Source organism: Stegostoma tigrinum, chromosome 30 (genome assembly GCF_030684315.1).
Source record: "Stegostoma tigrinum isolate sSteTig4 chromosome 30, sSteTig4.hap1, whole genome shotgun sequence".
Classification (NCBI taxonomy): domain Eukaryota; kingdom Metazoa; phylum Chordata; class Chondrichthyes; order Orectolobiformes; family Stegostomatidae; genus Stegostoma; species Stegostoma tigrinum.
The window spans coordinates 1570909-1596378 of record NC_081383.1 but is presented as its reverse complement, the minus strand read 5'-3'; the positions used below and the strand labels follow the sequence as shown (position 1 = coordinate 1596378).

The 25470-nt window shown below is 45.5% G+C and overlaps 1 protein-coding gene across 2 annotated transcripts in view; it reads right to left on the bottom strand.

Moving 5' to 3' along the window:
* The window catches only part of ell (elongation factor RNA polymerase II), a 137882-nt gene extending 121619 nt beyond the window's left edge, over positions 1-16263 (bottom strand). For both annotated transcript variants that reach the window (XM_048559883.2, XM_048559884.2), the window contains exon 1: positions 16110-16263. In XM_048559883.2, the coding sequence (XP_048415840.1) occupies positions 16110-16244 (135 nt within the window). In that variant the 5' untranslated portion in view covers positions 16245-16263. The remainder of the gene's footprint in view (positions 1-16109) is intronic.
* Positions 16264-25470: the final 9207 nt, after the last annotated feature.

The window sequence follows — 25470 nt, the reverse complement described above, 5'->3', positions numbered from 1 at the left end:
GCAGGAGGGAAGGAGGTAAGATGAAAAAAGATTTATGACTATGATTTACAATTAATGTTACAGTAGCTTCAAATTTTATATAACAATCATTGCCAATAACTATGAGCAATCCCCAAGACACTTATCAACCAGTTCTCATTTACAGGGACAGACTGACTGTAGCACATGAGGCAGCCATTTGGCCAGTTCTGATCATGCTATTTTAAAACAAAACATTCAAGTGTTGGGAGCTTCACTAGCTGGGCCAGCATTTACTGCCTACCCCTAACTGCTATTCAGAAGCTAGTAGTGAGCTGTTTTCTTGCACCAATGCAATCCATTTGATGTAGGTCCAGTCACAATGCTGTTAGAGATGGTGTTCTAGGACTTAGACCTAGCAACATTGAGAAAGCAGCAAATTTGTTCCAAGTCAGGATGGTGCATGGTTTGGAGGGGAACTTGCTGGTGGTACTGTTCCCACATATCTACTGCCCTCATCCTCCTAGATGGCAGAGATTGTCAGTTTCAACGGCATTGTCTAAGAAGCCTTGGTGAATTTCTACAACACAACTTGTAAATAATACACGACTGTCATGTGGAGGAACTGAATAGTTGTGCATGTGGTGTTAATCCAGTGGGCTGCTTTCAGCTGGTTCTGGCAAAAGCAATAGTCTATCACCTTCCTGACTTGCACATTGTAAACCGTGGACATACCTTGGGGAAATCAGAATTAATTCACTGGGATTGGCAAGGGGATGGTAGATTCTTTCCTGTTGATATTATTAACTGATACTTGTGCAGCATGAACACTACTAAATTTGTCAGCCCAGGCCTGGGTATTATCAATGTCTTGCTGTATTTCGAGGTGGCCTGTTCAGTAGCTGAGGAGTCATAAATAGTGCTGAATATTGTGCCTACAGGGAACATCCCTTTTTCAGACCTTACAATTTTAAAAATGACTATCCTGAGTCAGGAAACCATGGTTCATTCCACCTTCTCCAGAGATGTACAACAACATCGCTAAGCAGGTAGATTAGAAAATATTTATCCTGAACAACTCCTGCAGAACTTTTGAAGCTGAAGTGACTGACCTCCAACAACCACAACAATCTTCCTTTGTACAAAGTAGAATCCATCCAGCAGCATTTTCTTCCCTGAGCTCATAAGGAGGTCAACAGCTGAGTGGCACTTACAGAACACAAATTAAGCAAAGGGAGCTCTGCAAGAGTTATACAGGAGTCTAAACACAACTTGTTCCCCTGCACATTGTCTCTCATCCAACTGCCTTTTGAAATCCATGACCGAATTCACCTTCACCACACAAGCAATGCATTCCAGATCCTATCTACTCAATGTAAAAGCACAAAACTCCTCATTTTGCATGAGTTCTGATGCCAATCTTTAGCCCTTGATCTTTCCAAAGTGAAAGATTTCCGCATACATAGACACCCATCCGATCTGGATTTTGTATGCATCCATCAAATCTTTTCCCATAAAACCACTGGACATAGCAACATAAGTAGGCCGTTCAAGTCTACTCTGCCATGCAATGAAATCAAAGTTGATATGATCATCCTTAACTCTATTCGCAGACTTCTCTTTTGAGGAAATCTCACAGATCTTTTCCAAACTATTTGCATATCTCACTCTTCGAACCATTCTTTAACACCTTTACCTGCATTCCCCCGAAAATGTTTAACTTCCTTCCCAAAGTGCAATGCCTAGAAATGGGCAAAATAATCCAAATGAGACTAAAGCAGTGTTTTAGAAAAAGGTTCATGATGGCTGCCTTTCATTTGTATTTCCAAAATCTAGGATGCTGTATGCTTTTTTAACCACTTACCCAACACTTCCCGGAACCTTCAGATTTCTGCATGTATACCCACAGGTACTGACATATCATGCCTCTCAGAAACATCCAGAATTATTAGAAATAAATAATTATTCTGGGGTAACTAATGGAGGCAGACATGGCATTAATTTTGTTTAGCAACAAGTTTTTGTTTGCAGCTGCAGTAAGAGAATTGTTGATCAGGCTGCCGAGAGAACACCATACACTTCTCAGAATACCTACACGGCATTCACCTAAACAGTTAGCTCAGTTTAAAGTCTCAACTGAAGAATGGGAGAGGCTTCTAAAGCTGCACTCACACTTTCATAAAATATTCCAATGTGCTTCACAGCATTTTAAACAACATTTTACAATGGGATACAAAATGATCAGAGATATAGATACAGTGGACAGCCAGAGACTTTTTTCCCCAGGGTGGAGGTAGCTATTACAAGGGGACACAGTTTCAAAGTGAGTGGAGGTAGACATAGGGGAGACGTCAGATGCAGGTTCTTGACTCAGTGGTAGGCGTGTGGAATGCATTGCCGGAGAGGGTGGAGGAGTCGGCCTCATTAGGTGCATTTAAGCAGCTATTAGATAGGCATATGGATGATAGTATAAGGTAGGGGTGGAGGTTAGATAGACCTTAGGTTTAGGGTAAAAGTTTGGCACAACATCATGGGCCGAATGGCCCGTACTGTGCTGTTCTAAAGGGATCTTTAGGAAATACTGGGATTGATGGTCAAAAGCTGGGTAAAATCGGAAAGTTCTAAGTGAAAATGTACAAAGTGAGATGGATGGATTTTTGATTTTGAATGGAATTTTCAGAGTTTGTGGTCTCAGCTATTTCAGCATTAGCCTTGATTATGTATTCAAGCCTGATTGTGGAGTGACAACATAAGCATATTTATCTGCTGGTAGGACAGAATTTACAGCAGGCTCTGAATCAACAAAGTTAACCACCTCACTCTGATCATTTACAGCAACACAATGAATTGAAGGATAACTGTTATCCAAAGGAGCTCACAAACCAATTGCAGGAAAGCACTTCACTGCTTTGCTGACAACTGAACAAAGCTTTTGAGTTACTCTGCTGACAAGTTAATGTTCACAGATGGATGAGCCAGTAAATGGTCAAAACTCTCTCAAGCCAGGCATAGGTAACAGGCAACTGAATGTGTGTTTAGGTCACAGCCCTCCACATAGAAGAGACCTCTATCTCTGAGCAAACCCCAGGAGACCTCACATCTGTCCTGGGAATTTGTGCACTGGTTAACCATTCAAACCAATCACAAGATGGGGTAAATAGGTTACTTCTAACAACTGGAAGTCTGCTACACATTGCCTCACAAAGAGAGCCACAGCAATCAAGAAAACACTAAAAATGTCCAACTGAATCAACTTCTGATGCAGCTTCCCAAAGACTCTGGGTCAGAACAGCATTACACAGCATGATGTTGATCCACGTGCACCAGAGCATTACCAGATTTAGTCTCTGTCTACAACGTTGATCAAGATCAGGCTAAGAGTAATGGCCTCAGTACTAATGGCTAGCACTGACCAAAAGCATATCTAGAATTCTTGTTTATCATGACTGCAGTTACACACATGGGCTCTAAAAATGGAAGGATCAGGTTTTGTCGTTGCAGCAATGCTATGACCAACTTATTTATTGTTTCTGATTTTTCTCCTAAACGTCTAGAACATTTTGGGTTATAAAATGCCATATGAATACAAATTATTGCTTTCTTGATGCAGATATGGATTGAACAACCGGGTGAAGTACCAGCTGTTGGCTAACACTGCTAGAATCTCAGTAAGTCAGGAGGAGCAGAGTGCATACACTGTACATGTAAACAAACAAAAAAAAACCAATGCTTTTACTGGCCCTCTACCCATCACAATCTGTAAATGACAAGCTTAGTCGTTCAGCATTATCTGTGTAGTCACTGATGGTACGTTGACCATGCCTTTAGTGTCCTAGGTCTGAAGCATTGATATTTCCTCCTTGAATATCCCCATTCCTCATTCTTTCATTAAGATGCTCTTTCAAATCTACTCTTTATCTAAATTTTTAACCATTTATCTTGAATGTCTCATGCAATTTCATGAGATTTATTGAATATCAGTTCCATGCAAGTTGTAGTAAAAAGACTTACAAATCCTGATGAAACAGATTGATCAGGAAAGCGTACTATGATAACACTGTAGAAATTTAAATTAGTCCTATATGGATATAATGAATGCAAAATAACAACGCACAGCAAAAGGAAGGCAAAGGAAGAGTTGGGAAGCACAACGTACAAAGCTGCCAGTGAAGAATGAAGTCTGACTTTGCCCGTGGCTGAAGTGACAACTTAACAGGGCAGTACAGTGGCTCAGCAGTTAGCAATATCTAACAACGCCAGGGACCCAGGTCCACTTCCAGCCTCAGGTGACAGTCTGTGTGGAATTTGCACATTCTCCCCATGTCTGCATGGCTCTCTCCAGGGTACTCTGGTTTCCTCCCACAGTCCAAAGATGTGTAGGTTAGGGGTTGATTGGCCATGCTAAATTGCCTGTAGTGTTTAGGATGGGAAAGGTGTCTGCATGGGATGTCTTCAGAGGGTTGATGTGGACTCAAGGGGCTGAATGGCCTTCTTCCACACTGTATGGATTCTATGATTCAGGTGTATTCCCTCTTGTGGATTATCACAAAGTGAATCTCACTAAGATACAGATCAAACCACAGCCTTTTACTTACCTATTACCGTTCCATCTTCCAACATATATACAGAATCAACCTAGTGAATTGACCAAGATGCTTCCCCAGCCTCACCCCAAACTCTCTCAAAAAGTAGTCCCCAAAACATGCAGTTCCACATTCATTCATTTTATTCCTAGCTCTTTACTTGCCAAACTCTACCACCATCTTCTAGCAGCCAAGAGTTCACTCCCTGAATCCCATATCACTCTTTTAGCTCCATTCCTTCAACTTTAGTTTCCATGTTTTCTCCCTCTTCTTTATAAAGATTCTTTGGCAATGGTTTCTGAAAATGGGCATCCTAGTCTAAGTGTAAGTTACAGTTATTACGTAACACAATTTATTCAGCTATGCCAAATGACAGTTCTGAACCAGTGTCAGGCTGTAATAGAAGCCAGCCTAATCATGTGACAAGGTCTGGGCAGAATAAGCTCATTTAGCCATTACCTCAGTGGTATTTTCAATCAGAAAACAATGCAACAGGCTTCTTATTCCTCAAGTGGTCCTAGGACCATTCGATGCAACTTTGAGTACTGCAGTAGCGGGGAATATCCTAAGAAAAATAAGTTATAGAGGAAATAAAACACAATGGGATCTGGAAAGAGTAACACAAAGTTTTAAGGGAATGGCTCCAGGTATGTGGGCCTTACGTTATACGCATAGAAAGGAGAGACTGGGATGGCCGAGAGGAGATTTTATTTGATAGGGATTTTCAAAATCATGAAGAGTCTCAGTCTCTAGAGGGAGAGCTAAACTGTTCTGATTAGTGTAACGATCAAGAACCAGGACAACAATTTAATGTGAATATCAAAAGAATCAATGGCAACACAAGAAGGGGTGATGGCCTATCACTGGTTTGTTAATCCAGAGACCCTTGTAATGTTCTGGGGGCCTGGGCTCGAATCCTGCCTCAGCAGATAGCGTAAATTAGTTCATTAAAAAGAAGTCTGGAACTAAGGATCTAATGATAACTGTGAATCTACTGTCAATTGGTGGAAAAGCCCATGTGGTTCACTAATCCCCTTTAGAGAAAGAAACTGTAAAATCCCTACCTGGTCTACATGTGACTTCAGGCCCACAGCAAAGTGACTGTTTCTTAATTGCTCTCTGGGATGGCCAATAAATGCTAGTCCGAGTTGGTTGAGTTGTTGGGTTGATGATGTTACATAGTATGGTCTGGTAACACCTGCAATTCAACTTGCCAGCTCGGCTAACGAATCAACAACCTCATTCACAAGCCAAGCTACAAATCTTCTCAAAAGCTTGAGATGTGAGCCTAGCCAGCAACACACTTATCCTGTGCATGAATTTAAGAAACTAATTTGTATTTATTTTACACAAGTGGTGACAGTCTGAAATTTAAACAGAATTCAATGAGCAGCTGGAGAAAGGATCTGCAGGACCATAAAGCAAGCTATGGGAATGGGACAATTTGCTCTTGCAGGGAGCTGGCACATACACAATGGGTCAAAGAGTCTCTTTCTGTCTGTAACCATTGCGATTCTCTGTAACACATTACAATAAACTGTGTTTAGAACATTCTTCTCAAAACTTGTGCTTTCAATGACTTATTGTGCCATTTCCAAAGAAGGCCTCAGCAGAAAGTCAGCTGCAAACATACCAACGTTCTAGCATGGCTTCAGAGATAATGGGAACTGCAGATGCTGGAGAATTCCAAGATAATAAAATGTGAGGCTGGATGAACACAGCAGGCCAAGCAGCATCTCAGGAGCACAAAAGCTGACGTTTCGGGCCTGGACCCTTCATCAGAGCAATTTTTTTTTGTTTGGGAGAGAGGGGGGAGGCGGACCGAAGATGGAGAGTAAAGAAGATAGGTGGAGAGTGTAGGTGGGGAGGTAGGGAGGGGATAGGTCAGTCCAGGGAAGACGGACAGGTCAAGGAGATGGGTTGAGGTTAGTAGGTAGCTGGGGGTGCGGCTTGGGGTGGGAGGAAGGGATGGGTGAGAGGAAGAACCAGTTAGGGAGGCAGAGACAGGTTGGACTGGTTTTGGGATGCAGTGGGTGGGGGGGGAAGAGCTGGGCTGGTTGTGTGGTGCAGTGGGGGGAGGGGACGAACTGGGCTGGTTTAGGGATGCAGTAGGGAAAGGGGAGATTTTGAAACTGGTGAAGTCCACATTGATACCATATGGCTGCAGGGTTCCCAGGCGGAATACGAGTTGCTGTTCCTGCAACCTTCGGGTGGCATCATTGTGGCACTGCAGGAGGCCCATGATGGACATGTCATCTAGAGAATGGGAGGGGGAGTGGAAATGGTTTGCGACTGGGAGGTGCAGTTGTTTGTTGCGAACTGAGCGGAGGTGTTCTGCAAAGCGGTCCCCAAGCCTCCGCTTGGTTTCCCCAATGTAGAGGAAGACGCACCGGGTACAGTGGATGCAGTATACCACATTGGCAGATGTGCAGGTGAACCTCTGCTTAATGTGGAATGTCATCTTGGGGCCTGGGATGGGGGTGAGGGAGGAGGTGTGGGGACAAGTGTAGCATTTCCTGCGGTTGCAGGGGAAGGTGCCGGGTGTGGTGGGGTTGGAGGGCAGTGTGGAGCGAACAAGGGAGTCACGGAGAGAGTGGTCTCTCCGGAAAGCAGACAGGGGAGGGGATGGAAAAATGTCTTGGGTGGTGGGGTCGGATTGTAAATGGCGGAAGTGTCGGAGGATAATGCGTTGTATCCGGAGGTTGGTAGGGTGGTGTGTGAGAACGAGGGGGATCCTCTTGGGGCGGTTGTGGCGGGGGCGGGGTGTGAGGGATGTGTTGCGGGAAATACGGGAGACGCGGTCAAGGGCGTTCTCGATCACTGTGGGGGGAATGTTGCGGTCCTTAAAGAACTTGGACATCTGGGATGTGCGGGAGTGGAATGTCTTATCGTGGGAGCAGATGCGGCGGAGGCGGAGGAATTGAGAATAGGGGATGGAATTTTTGCAGGAGGGTGGGTGGGAGGAGGTGTATTCTAGGTAGCTGTGGGAGTCGGTGGGCTTGAAATGGACATCAGTTACAAGCTGGTTGCCTGAGATGGAGACTGAGAGGTCCAGGAAGGTGAGGGATGTGCTGGAGATGGCCCAGGTGAACTGAAGGTTGGGGTGGAAGGTGTTGGTGAAGTGGATGAACTGTTCGAGCTCCACTGAGGAGCAAGAGGCGGCGCCGATACAGTCATCGATGTTCCGTAGGCAGGTGCTGAGGGTCTTTTCTAGCATGGCTTGTTGCTTTTTGGAGCTTTAAATATACCGAAATCCCAATCTTTCATTTCTTATTGCGTATACGCAAATCTCTTTCTTTTGACAGCCACTGTAACTTAATTAAACACTACACATGGCAGGTGTCCCTTGCTCACAAACACAGATTGAACTTGCCTGGATGAACAAAGGTCCTAAAAAACTTCGGTAGACTTTGGCATAGAATCCACAACTCCAAAAGTGAAACTTAAACCTAGCACTTTAGACCAATAGGGCAGATGACCAATCTAACGCTGCAGCAGAGATCAAAATTAAGCTTTTTCTGCACTTCATGCAAGGCAATGTAAAAGACCAGGGGAATTCCAAGATAATAAAATGTGAGGCTGGATGAACACAGCAGGCCAAGCAGCATCGCAGGAGCACAAAAGCTGACGTTTCGGGCCTAGACCCTTCATCAGAGAGGGGAATGGGGAGAGGGAACTGGAATAAATAGGGAGTGAGGGGGAGGCGGACCGAAGATGGAGAGAAAAGAAGATAGGTGGAAAGAGTATAGGTGGGGAGGTAGGGAGGGGATAGGTCAGTCCAGGGAAGACGGACAGGTCAAGGAGGTGGGATGAGGTTAGTAGGTAGATGGGGGTGCGGCTTGGGGTGGGAGGAAGGGATGGGTGAGAGGAAGAACCAGTTAGGGAGGCAGAGACAGGTTGGACTGGTTTTGGGATGCAGTGGGTGGGGGGGAAGAGCTGGGCTGGATGTGTGGTGCAGTGGGGGGAGGGGATGAACTGGGCTGGTTTAGGGATGCAGTAGGGGAAGGGGAGATTTTGAAACTGGTGAAGTCCACATTGATACCATATGGCTGCAGGGTTCCCAGGCGGAATACGAGTTGCCGTTCCTGCAACCTTCGGGTGGCATCATTGTGGCACTGCAGGAGGCCCATGACGGACATGTCATCTAGAGAATGGGAGGGGGAGTGGAAATGGTTTGCGACTGGGAGGTGCAGTAGTTTGTTGCGAACTGAGCGGAGGTGTTCTGCAAAGCGGTCTCCAAGCCTCCGCTTGGTTTCCCCAATGTAGAGGAAGCCACACTGGGTACAGTGGATGCAGTCTGCAAAGACATTTTATTATCTTGGAATTCTCCAGCATCTGCAGTTCCCATTATCTCTAAAAGACCAGGGGAGTTCGGCTAACACCACTGAAAGGCATCATTTCATTGATGCCAAGTTTTATTAGTTCAGAAAAGATCCTGAGAGCCAGATGAACGTCAGCACCAAAAAAAGTGTACTCAAACTTGCAAGCTCTGTTTCCAGATCCACGCTATTTCCTTTTCATCGCCTGTGGACTTGCTGACCTATAATGGCTTCTAGTCCAGAGACATATGTAGTTTAAAAACCTCTTTTCCTTGTTTTCAAAACCAATGATCTTACTCACAACATCCTACCCAAACCTCTGTTGGATTGTTTACAGCTTTCGAAGATCTTGATCCAATTTCAATCTCCTGCACATTGTCCATTTGAATCGGTGTCGCATGAGGAAGCCATGTCTTCAGCTTCCTGGACCTTAAAAATCTCCTTGCCTCTCTATCCTCTGAGACGAAGATCTTTAAACCAAGGTTTAAATTGTCATTGACAACATTCCACTCACGTAAAATATCTCAGGAGGGAAAGGTGTTATATAAATACAAATTATTATTGGTAAGATTTATTGATGGCAAATGCAGCAACTAACAGAGGTCTACTCATGGCTTCAGACCAACATTGTCACTAAGCTGTGCAGCCACTCAGAGGTTCAAAAAGGAAACTCACCATTGTCCCTTGACTGTTAATGCCATTACCCTCACTATATCCCCTATTATCAACTTTCTGGGAGTCACCTGAAATTGAACTGGCCCAGTCATATAAATAATGTAGCAGTAAGAGGTCAGGCTGGGGATTCTGAGGCAAGTAACTTACATCAAAATTTGTCTGCTTACGAAAGACATGTCTGGATTCTGAGGTAATATTTTCCATTTGTCTAGGTGAGTGCAACTCCAAAAACTTTCAAGAAGCTCCATACCATTTTGGATAAATTAGTTAACTTGTTTGGCACCCTATCCACAGCCTTAAACATTCATTCCTTCGATAAATAACACTGGCAGCAGTGTTTACCATCTATAAAATGAAATGCAGCAACAAACCAAGGATCCTTCAACAGCACCTTCCAAACCCAAGATATCTACCCTCTCGAAGGGAACACCATTTCCTACAGGGTCTCCTTCAACTCACACCAATCTGATTTGGAAATCTTTCACCACTCCTTTGCTGTTGTTGGGTTGTAATCTAGGAACTCACTTCTTAACAGCATTATGGGTGCACCGGCATCACATGGTCTGTAGCAGTTTGAGGAGACAGCTCAGCACCAGAGTAAAACGGATAGGGAATGAATTAGAAAATAAATACCTGAGGTCCCAGATATAATATTACTTTCTAAAATTAAAACAATACAGTACATCCAATAAATCTGAACTAAAAATATAGTGCTATAAATATTTAGGAGGTCTGGCAGCATCTGTGGAGCGAGAAACAGTGCTGACATTGAGTCAAATAAGATCCTTCAGAAGAGTCAGACCTTGCTGAGTATTTAACGCTTTTTTACTAGAATCTTCGTTTCACCTTGAAAATGCAGGTGAAAGAGACAACTTCGATCTCATTCCAGAATTTCAGAAAATACTTAAAAAAGAGAATTATGCTTACGAACCAATACATTTAAATACAAACTGATGATTCAGAAAGTGGCACAAGGGCTAGCAGGGCTGCCTCACAGCACCAGGGACCTGGGTTTGATTTCAGCCTCAGGCAAATTCTGGATGGATGCTCTTCAGAGGATCATTGCAGACCCAAAGGGCTGAACGGCCTCTATGGGGACTGTAGGGATTCTAGAATTCTAGATGTGGATATAATGCTGAGGGTTTAACTCCAGATCAATTCAAATGAATTACTTTAATGAAAGGTATCATCCTTCATAAGAAATACAAAAATGAGCCAACTGTGCATTGCTACATTTCACTAAATTGTGGTGATTGATGCAAACACAATGGCAGCCATTTTACAATGTGCAACAAAGACAGTGGGGGCAATGACGACCTTTTCTGGATTTTGTGCAGGGGTTGATTTTGGCTTATGAACAAGGACATCCTGAAGAATTCTTGTATCCAAACTGGTATGTGAGCCTCTGATAGTACTGGTATCTTGGTACTGCAATGAAGTGCCAAACTCAATTGGATGTCCAAGTTCAATTCCCACAGCATTCTGATTTGGAAGAGCTACTTTATTCACCAGATATAACACTGTATGGACCTGCAGGAACACAGCAGGCCAGGCAGCATCAAAGACGCAGGAAAGTTGACATTCGGGCCAGGACCCCTCTTCAGAAATGGAGGAGGGGGAAAGCCCAAAATAAACAGACAGGAGGGGTGGGGCCGGGGAAGGTAGGTGGGATGGTGATAGGTGAGTACAGGTAGACAGTGGTGGGGGGAATTGGTCAGCGAGGTGCGAAGAGCGAATAGGTGGGAGAGAAGATGGACAAGGAGTCGGGTCAAGGAGGCGGGGATGGGAGGGTTCAGCTCCAGATCAACTCAAATGAATTACGTGGATAAAAAGGTTATCATCCTTCATTAGAAATACAAAAGTAAAATCTACCCCACGGCCAAGGATACATTTCCCTCCCCACACCTATCTGCCTTCCACAGGGACCACTCTCTCCGCAACTCCCTCATCCGCTGCATACTCCCCACTAGCCCCACCACCCCGACAACTTTCCCCGAATCTCAGGAGGTGCTACAACCACTCCTTCACCTCCCCACTTATTCTCCATTCAAAAGAACCCAAAAAAAGCCTTCCACGTCAGATAGGGGTTCACCTGCAATTCCGCCAACGTGGTCTACTGCATCCACTGCTCCCAATGTGGCCGCCTCCACATCAGTGAGACCAAGCAGAGGGTCAGAGACCACTATGTAGATCGTCTGTGCTCTGTTCGCGACAAACAACACCTTCCAGTCGCAAAACATTTCAACTCCCCCTCCCACTCCCCGGATGACATGTCCATCCCGGGCATCCTCTTGTGTCACAATGACATCACCCGCAAACTGGGGGAGCAGCACCTCATTCTGCCTTGGGAGCATACAGCCCAATGGTCTCAATGTGGACTTTATCAGTTTCAAAATCTCCCCAGCCTCAACCCTTGGCCAACGCACCATCTCATCCTGCCTCCTTGACCTGACAATCTGTCCATCTTCTCTCAGTTCCTCCCACCTCACTGACTAATCCCCACCTATTCCTATCTACCTGCCCTAGCCCCAGCCCTCCTCTATTTATTTTGGAGCTTCCTTCCCCCTCCCAAATTTCTGAAGATGGGTCCCAATCCGAAACATCAACTTTCTTGCTCCTCTGATGCTGCCTGACCCGCTGTGCTCCTCCAGCCCCACATTCATCAGGCCAAGATGGAAGAATCTGATAAAGTACCAGCTACTTGAACAACAATGAGGATATTTGCCCAGGTATATATCCTACACACAGCAGCTTAAACCTGAGACAACTATAGCTCAACCAGCCTCAATTACGGCAGGAAAATAGTGGGGGATAACTGATAAGTTGGATTCCACCATAAGTATTTAGATTCAGGCCTTTTCAAAGCCTAGATCCAGCTATCAATACAACACTTATTACAGACACCAACGTTGCATTCGAGTAACAATGGAACAAGGAACCTCAGCAACACCAGGGACAATGTGAAAAACCAAAGTGGTTGGAGTCATACCAAATACCGAAGGAATAAGTTTGTGTTATTGGAATTGAGTTACAACAGCCTTAAAATGTCTGAGCAAGGGATCCTCAGGTCAGTGTCCACAATTCAACCAACTCTAGCTGTTTCAATTACATTGTATCAGCAGATCCAGAATGAGGCTATATTTATAAATATCTTGAGAACGAAAATCCATTCTAGCACACAGCAGATACTGAATGATAGCCAGTTTTGGCTAGCAAGTGACGGGTATCATTTGCGTCACACAAGTGATTGCTAAAGACTATCATGGCTGCATACCAATTTTGAGGTCCATGGCTCAGAGATGGCAGGATTAGTTTTAGTTGTCCTGTTGACAATAAAATCAGCAGATTTGTCAATTGACAAGACACAGTTGCTATTCAAAAAACTCCTTCCAGAAGATCTTTCAGTGCTTCACAGGAATGTTCTACAGGAATCACTTGGAAATACATTCCATACGGAGCACCCTGAGGCCTACTACAGTGCCAGGAGAACATTACCTTGATTAAATGAAGATACGTGGTAAATGAATTCTGAGGCATTTCTACCACTTCCTGCAGAATGCATATCCAGAAAAAAAAATCACCTAGTCAGCATCCTAGCAGAGGCCAGCGTGACAACTTATTGTGAATAGGCATGTTTATAAGGCACTTACATACATAGAAATGAACAGATGTACAAGGCCACGCAAACAGTACCAGCATCTGATTTTCAAAATGGAACTCTCCCAAATGTGGAAATTCACTTTGTAAGAACCTAAAGGTTAGTGCTGTAGCAGCTTTTAACCTGTGAAGAACTGAACTCAATATTCCTACATGGTTGCAAGATCATCCAAATTGTCACTATACTCAAAGGTTCAACAATCAGTGTTATTGGAGTTGGGGAGGGGGGTGGTGGTGAACTTGATAAAGCAGAAAACTTTGGAGTAGAAGATTCTAGCAAACTTCTATCTACTTAGCCCACTGCATCACTGCTAATTCTTTATTTGAAATAACCCCAAAACTAGGCCTACTGGTCTAATCTCTCTCAAAGCTTGTTGAAGCTTCCTCTTCGCATATTTATGCTCTTTCTCCTTGAAGGCAGGGACAAAATCCGATCCTCTCTCAGGATTTTTACTAAATGTCAAATACAAAAAACATTCTTGAAGCATTCCTGAAATGCTTACTTCAGCAAAACAGAAACGGAATTGAACAAGTGCAGTGTGTTAGGATCTCCACTCTCGGGTCATTACCAGTGGACAAAGACAGCTCCCAGAACATAATCCAAACCCCACCCTTTCCCTGAAATTAGATCAAGACAATAGCAGATTTCCGACTTTACAAAAATCTAGCACATTTACGAATCCAACTTACTACCTAAACATTCCCACAGGAGTGTCACAGAGTACGTGCAGAACTATTTGTGGAATTTTCCAATGTATCACATCTTTATTTCAAACATCCAGAAACACAAGAACGGAAGGTTTGTGTGGAGTTTGGATCAATTAAACTGAATGACCTGTTTCTGTGACGAAATACTATTAATTTTTTAAAAATATAGAATCCTAACACAGAAGCAGGCCATATGGCGCAGTAAGTTTATGCTAGCACAGATACTACACGTGAGCCTCATCCCAGCTTACTTTATCAACTAGTATACCCTTCTATTTACCTTGTCACTTGTAATCTCCTCAGTTATTCCATCTGGGACTGAATGCCACATTCTCTGGGTAGAGATTTCTCCTGAGCTCCTGATTGGATTTTAGGGCTTATTTTATATCTACAGCCTCTGGTTTTGGTGTCACTCAAAAACGGAAACACCCTCTGTCTTTATCCTACCAAACTTTCAAAATTTTAAAGAGCTTTAACTGGGTAGGCTTCAGGATCTATCCATAGGTTTCATCAGCTGAATTTAAAATCAGTAGATAAAACATTACTGCAATGGAGCAAATGGAATTTTTTATGGATTGCCCATAGGCAACCCATTTTTAAGACAATGTTCTTTGAAGGACTTTTAAGATACATTCCAATTTCACTGCAAGCACTGTTACAAAGTTCAGCTACTCAAGCGACTGGCATTCAAATCCAATGCCAACCACCACAAAGCAGCTGAAACAAAGTTGTTTCAGCACCATTTGGCCCACATCTGCAATGGCTACCCAAAGAAGCAATTCACTCGAACAAAGAAAATCTAAAGAACTGTGGATGCTGGAAATAAGAAACAAAAACAGAAACTGGTGGAAAAATTCCAGGAAAAACCTGGACACACTGGCCCATTTTATGAGGTCCTAGGCTCCTCACCATTCTGGGGCTCAGTGGGGGAAGGCTCCAACCCAATAAAATGTAACACGGTGTGGTGCTGGAGGAACACAGCACAGCCGACAGCATCAGAGGAGCAGGAAAACTGACGTTTCGGCTCAGGGACCCTTCTGTGTTCCTTCAGCTCCACATTTTGTTACCTCTGACTCCAACATTGACAGTCCTTACTATGGTTAACCCAATGAAATGTTTCTTATCCACCTTCCCCCCTCAGGACCGCTTTTCCCCTCACCCAGGACCCACAAACCCCTTTCTTCTTTTCCCTTGGGACTCTCTCTCCACCTGCCATAGTACACGTGGCCTCTTGTCTCCAGGAACCCTTGGTCCTTCTACCCAGGCCCTCCTCCCCTCAGGGGACCAATCTACCCCCAAGGGAACCTCCTTGCACTCTCTCACCCTCAATCCCAGGAGACCCTTCTTCCCCCATCCAGCACTCCCCTCTTTTTTCAACCTTCCTTCCCCCTCCCTAGGCTCCCTTCTCATTTTCCACCCCACCCATGACCTCCCAATGTTACCCTCCTCCTTACTACACTTACTCCCTCCCCAGGGTGCTCCCCATTCTTCCAACCCTCTCCCCATGGTGTTACTCACCTACCCCTCACCCCATTCACCTCCACAGGACTCCCCACCACCTCTCCCACTGCCCATTCCAGGGTTCCCCACCAACATTCATGCCACCCCCTTCTCTCCCCCGTCCAAGGACTCCCCACTCCCTTGGGGGCTCACCATTTACACCCTCCTCACCATTCATCCCTCTTTCACTCCACATCCCAAGGCTCCCCCCTTTACCCCATCCTTTTACCCCCTCCTCCTTCCCCAAGGTGTGGCCCTCTTTCCCACCCTTCCACCCTGCCCAAAGCTCACCGCTCGTTATCGCCCATCCCTACCGAGGGTTCCCACTTCTCCTCCTCCCCACCCCCTTCTCAGAGCTCCCCACTTCCTCCCTCCGTCCCAGGGCTATCCCCTCCCGAGGGTGGTCCCCTTTTACCTCCTTCCCAGTACTCCCCCCCACCTTTCCTCCCCACTCCCCAGGCCTTGCCCCCTCCCCCCCCTTTCCCACTTTTACACCCTGTCCAAGGCTCACCCCTCTTTCTCCCACTTCCCCTCTCCTTTCCAGGGGTACCCCACTTCCTAGGGTGCTCCCCTTTTACCCCCTGCCCCAGCATTCCCCCTCTTTACCCCCTCTCTAGAGCTCTTCCCTCTTCCAAACCCTCCCCAAAGCGCCCATCCTTTGCCGCCCTCCCCAGCACAAACACACAGCCGTGACCTTTTCACTCCTCACCTTGCAGTTCTGGTAAGCCTCGAGGGCCCGCAGCGCAGTGTCGGTGAGTTTAACATGAAGAACCGAGAGGTTGTTGCCAGAGCTGAGTTTCCCACAGGAGAGCCCATAACTCTGGTCCTCCTTCAGCGCCGCCATTTTCCCTCGCGCTGCTTCCCCTCCCCCACCGCGACAGCCGGGAACCGCCAGACCGCCCTCCCGCCAGCCAGCAACAAAGATGGCGCGCAGCCAATCAGCACGGTGCCCGTCACAAAGATGGCGCCGACCAATCAGGCGAGGCCTCGGCCGTTACAATGATGGTGCCAGCCAAGCGCGCCTGGCACAAAGATGGCGACGGCTACTTAGCGTCAACCTTTTTTCCCATGCCCTTTCGCCCGTGACAAAGATGGAGGCAACCAGCTCAGGTAGCAACTTAAAATGGCATTGCTAGTCAGTGTAAATGATTGGCCAGAAAACAAGAATCAGCAATAAATAAGTTATTCACAGAACGAATGAGGCATTAATAAATAAAATAAAGGCTAATCAAAAGTAAGCTGTCTGCATGGTTGTCTTCAAATGCAAAGTAATTATTTGCATTTTATGTAATTACATCAACAATCACCAGCCCTCAAAATGTCAATCGCAACATATCTAATTGATGCAAATACCTCACAACATCGGCAGTGAAGATTGCAGGAGGGGCGTGTGGAACCTGACCAGGACTATACTGAGCTTTCTATTCCAAAAACATGCACTGGCTTTACAACAGCAATTTATTATTATGAACGCGCTGATTGTACGTTGCTGTTTAACTCATGTTTAGAAACCTTTTCAGATAAAAGTAACTCATCATTGTGGATTACAACTTTGAGATGGATTGTCTTCTGGAACAGCAAATTGATCTGTCAAATGTTACCACCCTGCCATCTAAAGGTGAGACATGTTTATTGCTGCTAGGTTTGAAAATGGTCCTTTCACACTTTAAATTCGATTCACTACATGTGATATCAAGAAATAGTTGGAAACACTAGATAATGCAGAGGCTATGGGCCCCAACAACATTCTGGAAAAAATATTGAAGACGTGCTACCAAAGACATTTTTCCCTCCCCACCCTTGTCTGCTTTCCGGAGAGACCACTCTCCCTGTGACTCCCTTGTCCACTCCATACTCTCCTCCAGGCCCACCACACCTCGCACTTTCCCCTGCAACTGCAGGAAGTGCTACACCTGCCCCGACACCTCCTCCCTCACCCCTGTCCCAGGCCCCAAGAAGACTTTCCACATCAAGCAGACGCTCACCTGTACAGCTGCCAATGTGGTATACTGCATCCGCTGTACCCCTTGTGGCCTCCTCTACGTTGGGGAAACCAAGCGGAGGCTTGGGGAATGCTTTGCAGAACACCCACGCTCGGTACTCAATAAACAATGGTACCTCCCAGTCACGAACTATTTCAACTCCCCCTCCCATTCCTCAGGTGACATGGGCCTCCTGCAGTGCCACAATGATGCTACCCGAAGGTTGCAGGAACAGCAACTCATATTCCGCTTGGGAACCCTGCAGCCCAATGGTATCAATGTGGACTTCACCAGCTTCAAAATCTCCCCTTCCCCCACTGCATCCCAAAAACAGCCCAGCTCGTCCCCATCTCCCTAACCTGTTCTTCCTCTCACCCATCCCTCCCCTCCCCTCCCACCTCAAGCCGCACCCCCATTTCCTACCTACTAACTTCATCCCGCCCCCTTGACCTGTCCATCCTCCCCGGACTAACCTATCTCCTCCCCACCTCAGCACCTACACTCACCTTTACTGGCTCCATCCCCACCTCTTTGACTTGTCTGTCTCCTGTCTGCCTACCTTCTCCTCTATACATCTTCGATCCACCTCCCCCTCTCTCCCTATTTATTTCAGATCCCCCTTCCACTCCCCCATTTCTGATGAAGGGTCTAGGCCCGAAATATCAGTGTTCCTGCTCCTCTGATGCTGCTTGGCCTGCTGTGTTCCTCCTGCTCTACACCTTGTTATCTAGCTCCCGTTGCCAAGATGTTTGAGTACAGTTACAACACTGGCATCTACCTGACAATGTGGAAAATTGCCCAAGTGTGTCCTGAACATGAAAAGCCAGACAAATCTAACCCAGACAATTACCGCCCCATCAGTAAAGTGATGGAAGATGTCAGTAACAGTGCTATCAAGCAGCACCTGCTCAGCAATAACCTGCTCAGTGACGCCCAGTTTGGCTTCTGCCAGGGCCACTCAGCTCCTGACCTTATTACAACCTTGGTTCAAACAATGAAAAAAGAGCTGAATTCCAGAGGTGAGGTGTGAGTGACAGCCTTTGAAATCAATGCTGCATTCAACCGAGTGTGGCATCAAGGAACCCTAGCAAAACTGGAATCATTGGATATTAAGTGAAAGCTCTTAGATGGTTGGAGTCATACTTGGCACACAGGAAGATGGTCATGGTTGCTGGAGGTCAATCATCTCAGCTCCAGAATGTCTCTGCAGGAGTTGTTCAAGATAGTCTCCTCGGCCCAATCAATCCAAGCTGCTTCATCAATGAACTTCCCTCCATCATAAGGTCAAAAGTGGGGGATGTTCGCCAATGAATGTGCAATGTTCAGCACCATTAGCAACTCTTCAGCTACTGGAACAGTCCATATTCAAATGCAACAAAGATCTGGACAATATCCAGGCTCGGGCTGACAAGTGGCAACTGACATTTACACCACACAAATACCAGGCAATGACCATCACCAATAAGAGACAATCTAACCACCATCCCTTGACATTCAATGATGTTACCATCACTGAATCCCCCACTATCAACATCCATTGACCAGAAATTCAACTGGACTCACTGCATAAACATGTTGGCTACAAGAGCAGACCAAAAGCTAGGAATACTGTGGCAAGTAACTCACCTCCTGACTCCTCAAAATCTGTCCTCCATCTGCAAGGCACAAGTCGGGAGTGTGGTAGAATACTGTCCACTTGCCTGAATGAGTGCAGCACCAACAACACACAAAAAGCTAGACACCATCCAGGACAAAGCAGCCTGTTTGATTGGTGCTACATCGACAAGCATCCATGCCCTCCACCATGAAGCTCAGAAACAGCAGTGTGTACTATCCACAAGATGCACTGCAGATATTCACCAAAGATCCTCAGACAGCACCTTCCGAACTCATAACACTTCCATCCGGAAGGACAAGGGCAGCAGATACATGGGAACACCAGCCCCTGCAAGTTCCCCACCAAGTCACTCACAATCCTGACTTGGAAATATATCGCCATTCCTTCACTGTCACCAGTCCTGGGATTCCCTCCCTAATGGCATTGTGGGTCAATCCACAGCAGGTGGACTGCAGCAGTTGAAAAAGGCAGCTCACCATCACCTTCTCGAGGGCAACCAGGGATGGGCAAGAAATGTTGGCTCAGCCAGCGACACCCACATCCCATAAATGAATAGAAAACAAATTAAATCCTTGAAATTAGTTAATATACACTGTGGGAGTGAAATATCTTCTGTCATCACACATGTCTTACAAATTCCTACATCCTTATTTAGAAATGAAGCGATATCTGTAAACTTAACAAATGTGCTCCTTGCCAGTGATAACAACCAGAACGAGGAAATGGCAAAATGTAAATTTTAAGACTGAAAATGGGTTCAAAACATGGTAAATTTATGAAAAGACAAAATTAAAAGTTCTTTGTCTGAGGCATGCAACATTTATAACAAAGACAAGGTGATGGCCGAGTGATATTAGTGCTAGATTATTAATTCAGAAACTCAACTAATTTTCTGGGAACCTGGTTTGAATCTCATCATGGCAATGGTGCAATTTGAATTCAATATTAAAAGAAATTAGTGATGAAGAATCTGTTCATGACTGTGAGGGTGAGAATGCAAAATGTACTCTGGGTGGGGAATTTCAATGCCCACCACCAAGAGTGGCCCAGCTGCAGCAGTACTATAGATTGAGCTGGCCGGGCCCTAAAGGACATAAGTACTAGATTGGGTCTGCGGCAGGTGGTCAGGGAACTAAAAAGAGGGGAAAACATATCTGACATCATCCTCACCAATCTGCTGGCTGCAGATGCATCTGTCCATGACAGTATCGGTAAGACTGACCACTGCACAGTCCTTGAGAACTAGTGGGAATAGTTACAGGCTCATAATGGCTTTTATTCACTATAAAATGTGGGTGCCATTAGCTGAACCAGCATTTATTGCCTAAACCTAGTTGCCCTTGAGAAAGTGGTGGTGAGCTTCAGCCCATCGAGTCTGTACTATCTGACCTTCTAGATGGAAGTGGTGGTGGGTTTGGAAGGTGCTGTCTAAGGATCTCTGGTGAATTTCTGCAGCAATGTCTTGTAAATAGTACACACTACTGTTACTGAGCACTAGTGGTAGGGAAGTGTATTTGTGTGGATGTGGTACCAATCAATGCTTTGTCCTGGATGGTGTGGAGCATCTTCAGTTTTGTTGAGCTGCACTCATCGAGGCAGGTGGCGAGTATTCCATCATACTGCTGACTTATGCCTTGTAGGTGGTGTCAGGCTTTGAGGGGTCAGGAGGTGAGTTACTCACTGCAGTATTCCTAGACTCTGACCTGCTCTTGTAGCTATTTACAGTATCTGACTGAGTTAACTCACGATGTGGTTCCAAAAACACTCACATTGCAACACCAGCCAGGAAAATAAGCCCATTGATTGGCACCCAGTCCACCACTTTCAACATTCACTCCCTCCACCACCAACACTCAGGAGAAGCAGTGAGTACCATCTATTAGATGCACTGCAGAAATTCACCTTACAAACTTGAAATATCTTCTGTCTGGAAGGACAAGGGCAGCAGATGTATGGGAACACCACCCCCTGCAAGTTCCCCTCCAAACCACTCTCCATGCTGACTTGGAAATATACTGCTGTTCCTTCACTGTGTCAAAATCCTGGAATTCCATCCCAAATGGCATTGTAGGTCTACCTTCAGTACGTGGTCTGTAGTTGAAGAAGGCAGCTCACCATCACCTTCACAAGGGCAATAGGGATGGATAAGTGCTGGCCCAGCCACTGATGCCACATCCCTGAATGAATGATAAAAAGGAAATTAATGAAGTTTTGTCAGAAAAGAACAGCAATAACTCTGGGCAATGCTAGTCTTCATGTAGATTGGCCAAATCAAGCTGGCAAAGGTACATCAGGGACATATTCATAGATTATATTTAAGAAAACATTTTTAGAAACATATGTTTTAAAAGTCAACTAGGGAATCAACTATTTTGGGCCTAATAATGTGGAATGAGGCAGGGCTAATTAGTTACCACATCATAAAGGATTCTGTCGCAGTCAAAGTGTGAAAGAATTTCATATTGCTAGAGAGTGAGAATCTTTGGTCTGAAATTAGTGCTTTAAATGTAATTAAGAACAATTACAAAGGGACTAACAGACTGGCTAAAGTTGAATGGAAGAAATCGTTGAAAGGCAAAATAATAGATAAACTATAACTGACAGTTAGAGATATTTCATAATTCTCAAAGAAGTGGTGTGTATAGTTTCAACCAATGAATGAAAGAGAGCATCAGTGTGTAAACAATGATAACAAAGTGTGGAGCTGGATGAACACAGCAGGCCAAGCAGCATCTCAGGAGCACAAAAGCTGACGTTTCGGGCCTAGACCCTTCATTAGAGAGCTCCTGAGGTGCTGCTTGGCCTGCGGTGTTCATCCAGCTTCACACTTTGTTATCTTGGATTCTCCAGCATCTGCAGTTCCCATTATCAGTGTGTAAACAATCTTGTGTCAGTGACAAAGAACATAAATAATTGGAAGAGAGAGAAAACAACTCAACAAATCCTGTGTTTTCCTTTCTTCCCCTGTTTCTCCACCCTTAATATCCATGACTTGTCAGTCTCCATGAATCTGTTTGTTTGTGAGAGGGAAGAAAATTTGAAAATGGTAGAGTTTAAGTTGTGGAAGGATAAGTTAGTAATTCATATTTCCCAAATGCCATTGTTTAAAGATCATTTACATGAAATAAACAGTTATTTTTTTGTAGACACAGAAACCTGATGAGTGTTTTCTTTAAGCCTGAGTTCATCAGCAGGTAACTTGTGGACATTGGCTGGCTTGACAAAATCTTTTCACATTTGTGATGACTCTGGGAGTACGGGAACTGCTGCTCCAGTGAGTTGTGACACTAGGCAAGTGTTCAATAGTTCTACTTTTTTTCAAAACTTTTTTTAACCCTTGTTTCTAATGCAGTGAACTATTCACCCCAAGTGCTTTAAAGAACTACTTTTGATGCATATCAACAAACTTCAGACACCTTGGTGCAACATAGAAGCCAAATCTGAAATGAAACCAAATCAAAGTTGTTCCCTTTTTAACAGACATAATGTAAACATGTAACTCAAAATTAAAACTATAGATGATTCTATCTACTTCAAATGCTAGGTTTCCAAATAAAAATAATCATTTACATGAAATTTCTTCACACTTAGTGTAGAGGATGTTCGACAAAGATTCACCAGACTTGTTTCCAAGATGACAAGACTGTCTTCTGCAGAGAAATTTGGCTAATGGGGCCTATATTCTCCAGAGTTTCAAAGAATAGGATATGAACTCATTGAAACTTTCAACATTCTTACTATAATATCCTACAAGCTGTGACAGTATCTCAGGATGTTTGCCATGGTTGGAAACAATAAAATACTGGAGATCACAGCAAGTCAAACACCATCCAAGGGGACAGGCAAGCTAATGTTTCGAGTCTAGATGACTCTTCATCAGAGCTGAAGTGGTGTGGAGGGGACAGCATTGATGCAGTAGCATGGGGAAGGGGCATTGGGGTTAGTGGGTGTAGGGTGCTGGTGTTGCAAAGGTGTTGATAGTTCCTTTTAAGTCATTGGAATGTGAGAATGGCAGAACAATGGTGTGTTGCCTGCCATGCCTTGGCTGGTGAGGTTAGAGACAGGGAACATAGCATGACGGACAAGACATTTAGAACTGAGACAAGGAGGAATTTTTTTCACTCCAATGGGCATTAATCATTGAAAATCTCTATCCCAGAGGTTGTGGAAACTCAAACATTGGATATGTTCAAGATACATTTCTGGTTACTTGTGACATCAAGGGTTATGAAGATCATGCGGGAAAATGATATTAAGACAGATGATCAGCCATGATCTTGGGAAATGGCAGACCAAGCTCAAGGGACAGGATGGCCTACTCCTGCTCCTGTTTCCCAGATATTCTGTCAAGAAAGGAAGACACCATGAGAAGGATGAATCATCCAGAAGAATGGGAAATAAGAACAGGAGTTAGTTGTATATATGGCACCTCAAGCCAGCTCCTGGAACCAATACAGTTGTAACTGATCTTTATCAGCTGCCCCTTCCCTCCCACTTACTTCTTTCTTTAATTCCAGAGGAACTGATAATCCCTCCATCCCAGCCTCAACTACGGCCCAAAATGGAGCAGTCTCCGGGGAAGGGATTTCCAAAGATTCACAACTGAGGAGATCCTGGCATGAGAAGGGAAAGGGTTTGAGGCACAGAGTCGAAGGTGGCTGTAGACAAGAAACAGTCCGAAATAAATTCAGAACAGCATGGAATTTGCAAGCAAATTTGTAAAATCATCAGTCCTTCCTGGATTTGTTAAGCTTTACTCTCTACACAAGAAACCAAACAACATCAAACTACATTTATCCCTCACCATCATTCACTCATTCACCTATTTAACCTTCCCCTTGTGCGTGGCTTAATGTTGCGGTGCCTGTGTGTCAGGACACGTCTCAGTGGTAGCCCCACAACACTCAGATACACAGGACCTCTGCTGCAATGGATGAGTTCAGCTTGTCACAATGCAGGCGGAAACAATGTACCAGCGACCAGAAAGCAGCAGAGGTTGTGGTAACTGGGTGGGTGGGGACAGGTGCTGCAAGTTCATGGTGGTGATGCATATTTAGATGGATAGATTGGACATATGGGCCCCGTTCTATAATGTGCTGCTGGCTTTGAATGGTTTTATTGATTTGATGTGTATTGAGTCTCAGCGTGAGTGCTGTGTCTCTGGGTGGGTGCACATTGAATTCTGTGCTAGCTCACTGGATGGGTGCTGGCTGTCTGGGTGGGTGCTGGGTAACTGGGTGGGTTACTGGGTGTGTGCAGTATGGGTGATGGGTCTCTCGGTGAGTATTGTGTTTATGGGTGGGTGTTGGGTCTCTGGGAGGGGTTCTGGGTCTCTGAGTGGGTTACTGGGTGGGTGCTGGGGCACTGGGTGGATTACTGCCTGGGTGCTGGGAGGTTGCATTTTGACTCCTCCCACTTCCTACAGACTAAGGGGGTGGCCACGGGCACCTGCATGGGCCCCAGCTATGCCTGCCTCTTTGTAGGTTACGTGGAACAGTCCCTCTTCCGCACCTACACAGGCCCCAAACCCCACCTCTTCCTCCGGTACATTGATGACTGTATCGGCGCCGCCTCTTGCTCCCCAGAGGAGCTCGAACAGTTCATCCACTTCACCAACACCTTCCACCCCAACCTTCAGTTCACCTGGGCCATCTCCAGCACATCCCTCACCTTCCTGGACCTCTCAGTCTCCATCTCAGGCAACCAGCTTGTAACTGATGTCCATTTCAAGCCCACCGACTCCCACAGCTACCTAGAATACACCTCCTCCCACCCACCGTCCTACAAAAATTCCATCCCTTATTCCCAATTCCTCCGCCGCATCTGCTCCCACGACAAAACATTCCACTCCCGCACATCCCAGATGTCCAAGTTCTTCAAGGACCGCAACTTTCCCCCCACAGTTATCGAGAGCGCCCTTGACCGCGTCTCCCGTATTTCCCGCAACACATCCCTCACACACTGCCCCCGCCACAACCGCCAAAAGAGGATCCCGCTCGTTCTCACACACCACCCCACCAACCTCCGGATACAACGCATCATCCTCCGACACTTCCAACATCTACAATCCGACCCCACCACCCAAGACATTTTTCCATCCCCACCCCTGTCTGCTTTCCGGAGAGACCACTCTCTCCGTGACTCCCTTGTTCGCTCCACACTGCCCTCCAACCCCACCACACCCGGCACCTTCCCCTGCAAACGCAGGAAATGCTACACTTGTCCCCACACCTCCTCCCTCACCCCCATCCCAGGCCCCAAGATGACATTCCACATTAAGCAGAGGTTCACCTGCACATCTGCCAATGTGGTATACTGCATCCACTGTACCCGGTGTGGCTTCCTCTACATTGGGGAAACCAAGCGGAGGCTTGGGGACCGCTCTGCAGAACACCTCCGCTCAGTTCGCAAAAAACAACTGCACCTCCCAGTCGCAAACCATTTCCACTCCCCCTCCCATTCTTTAGATG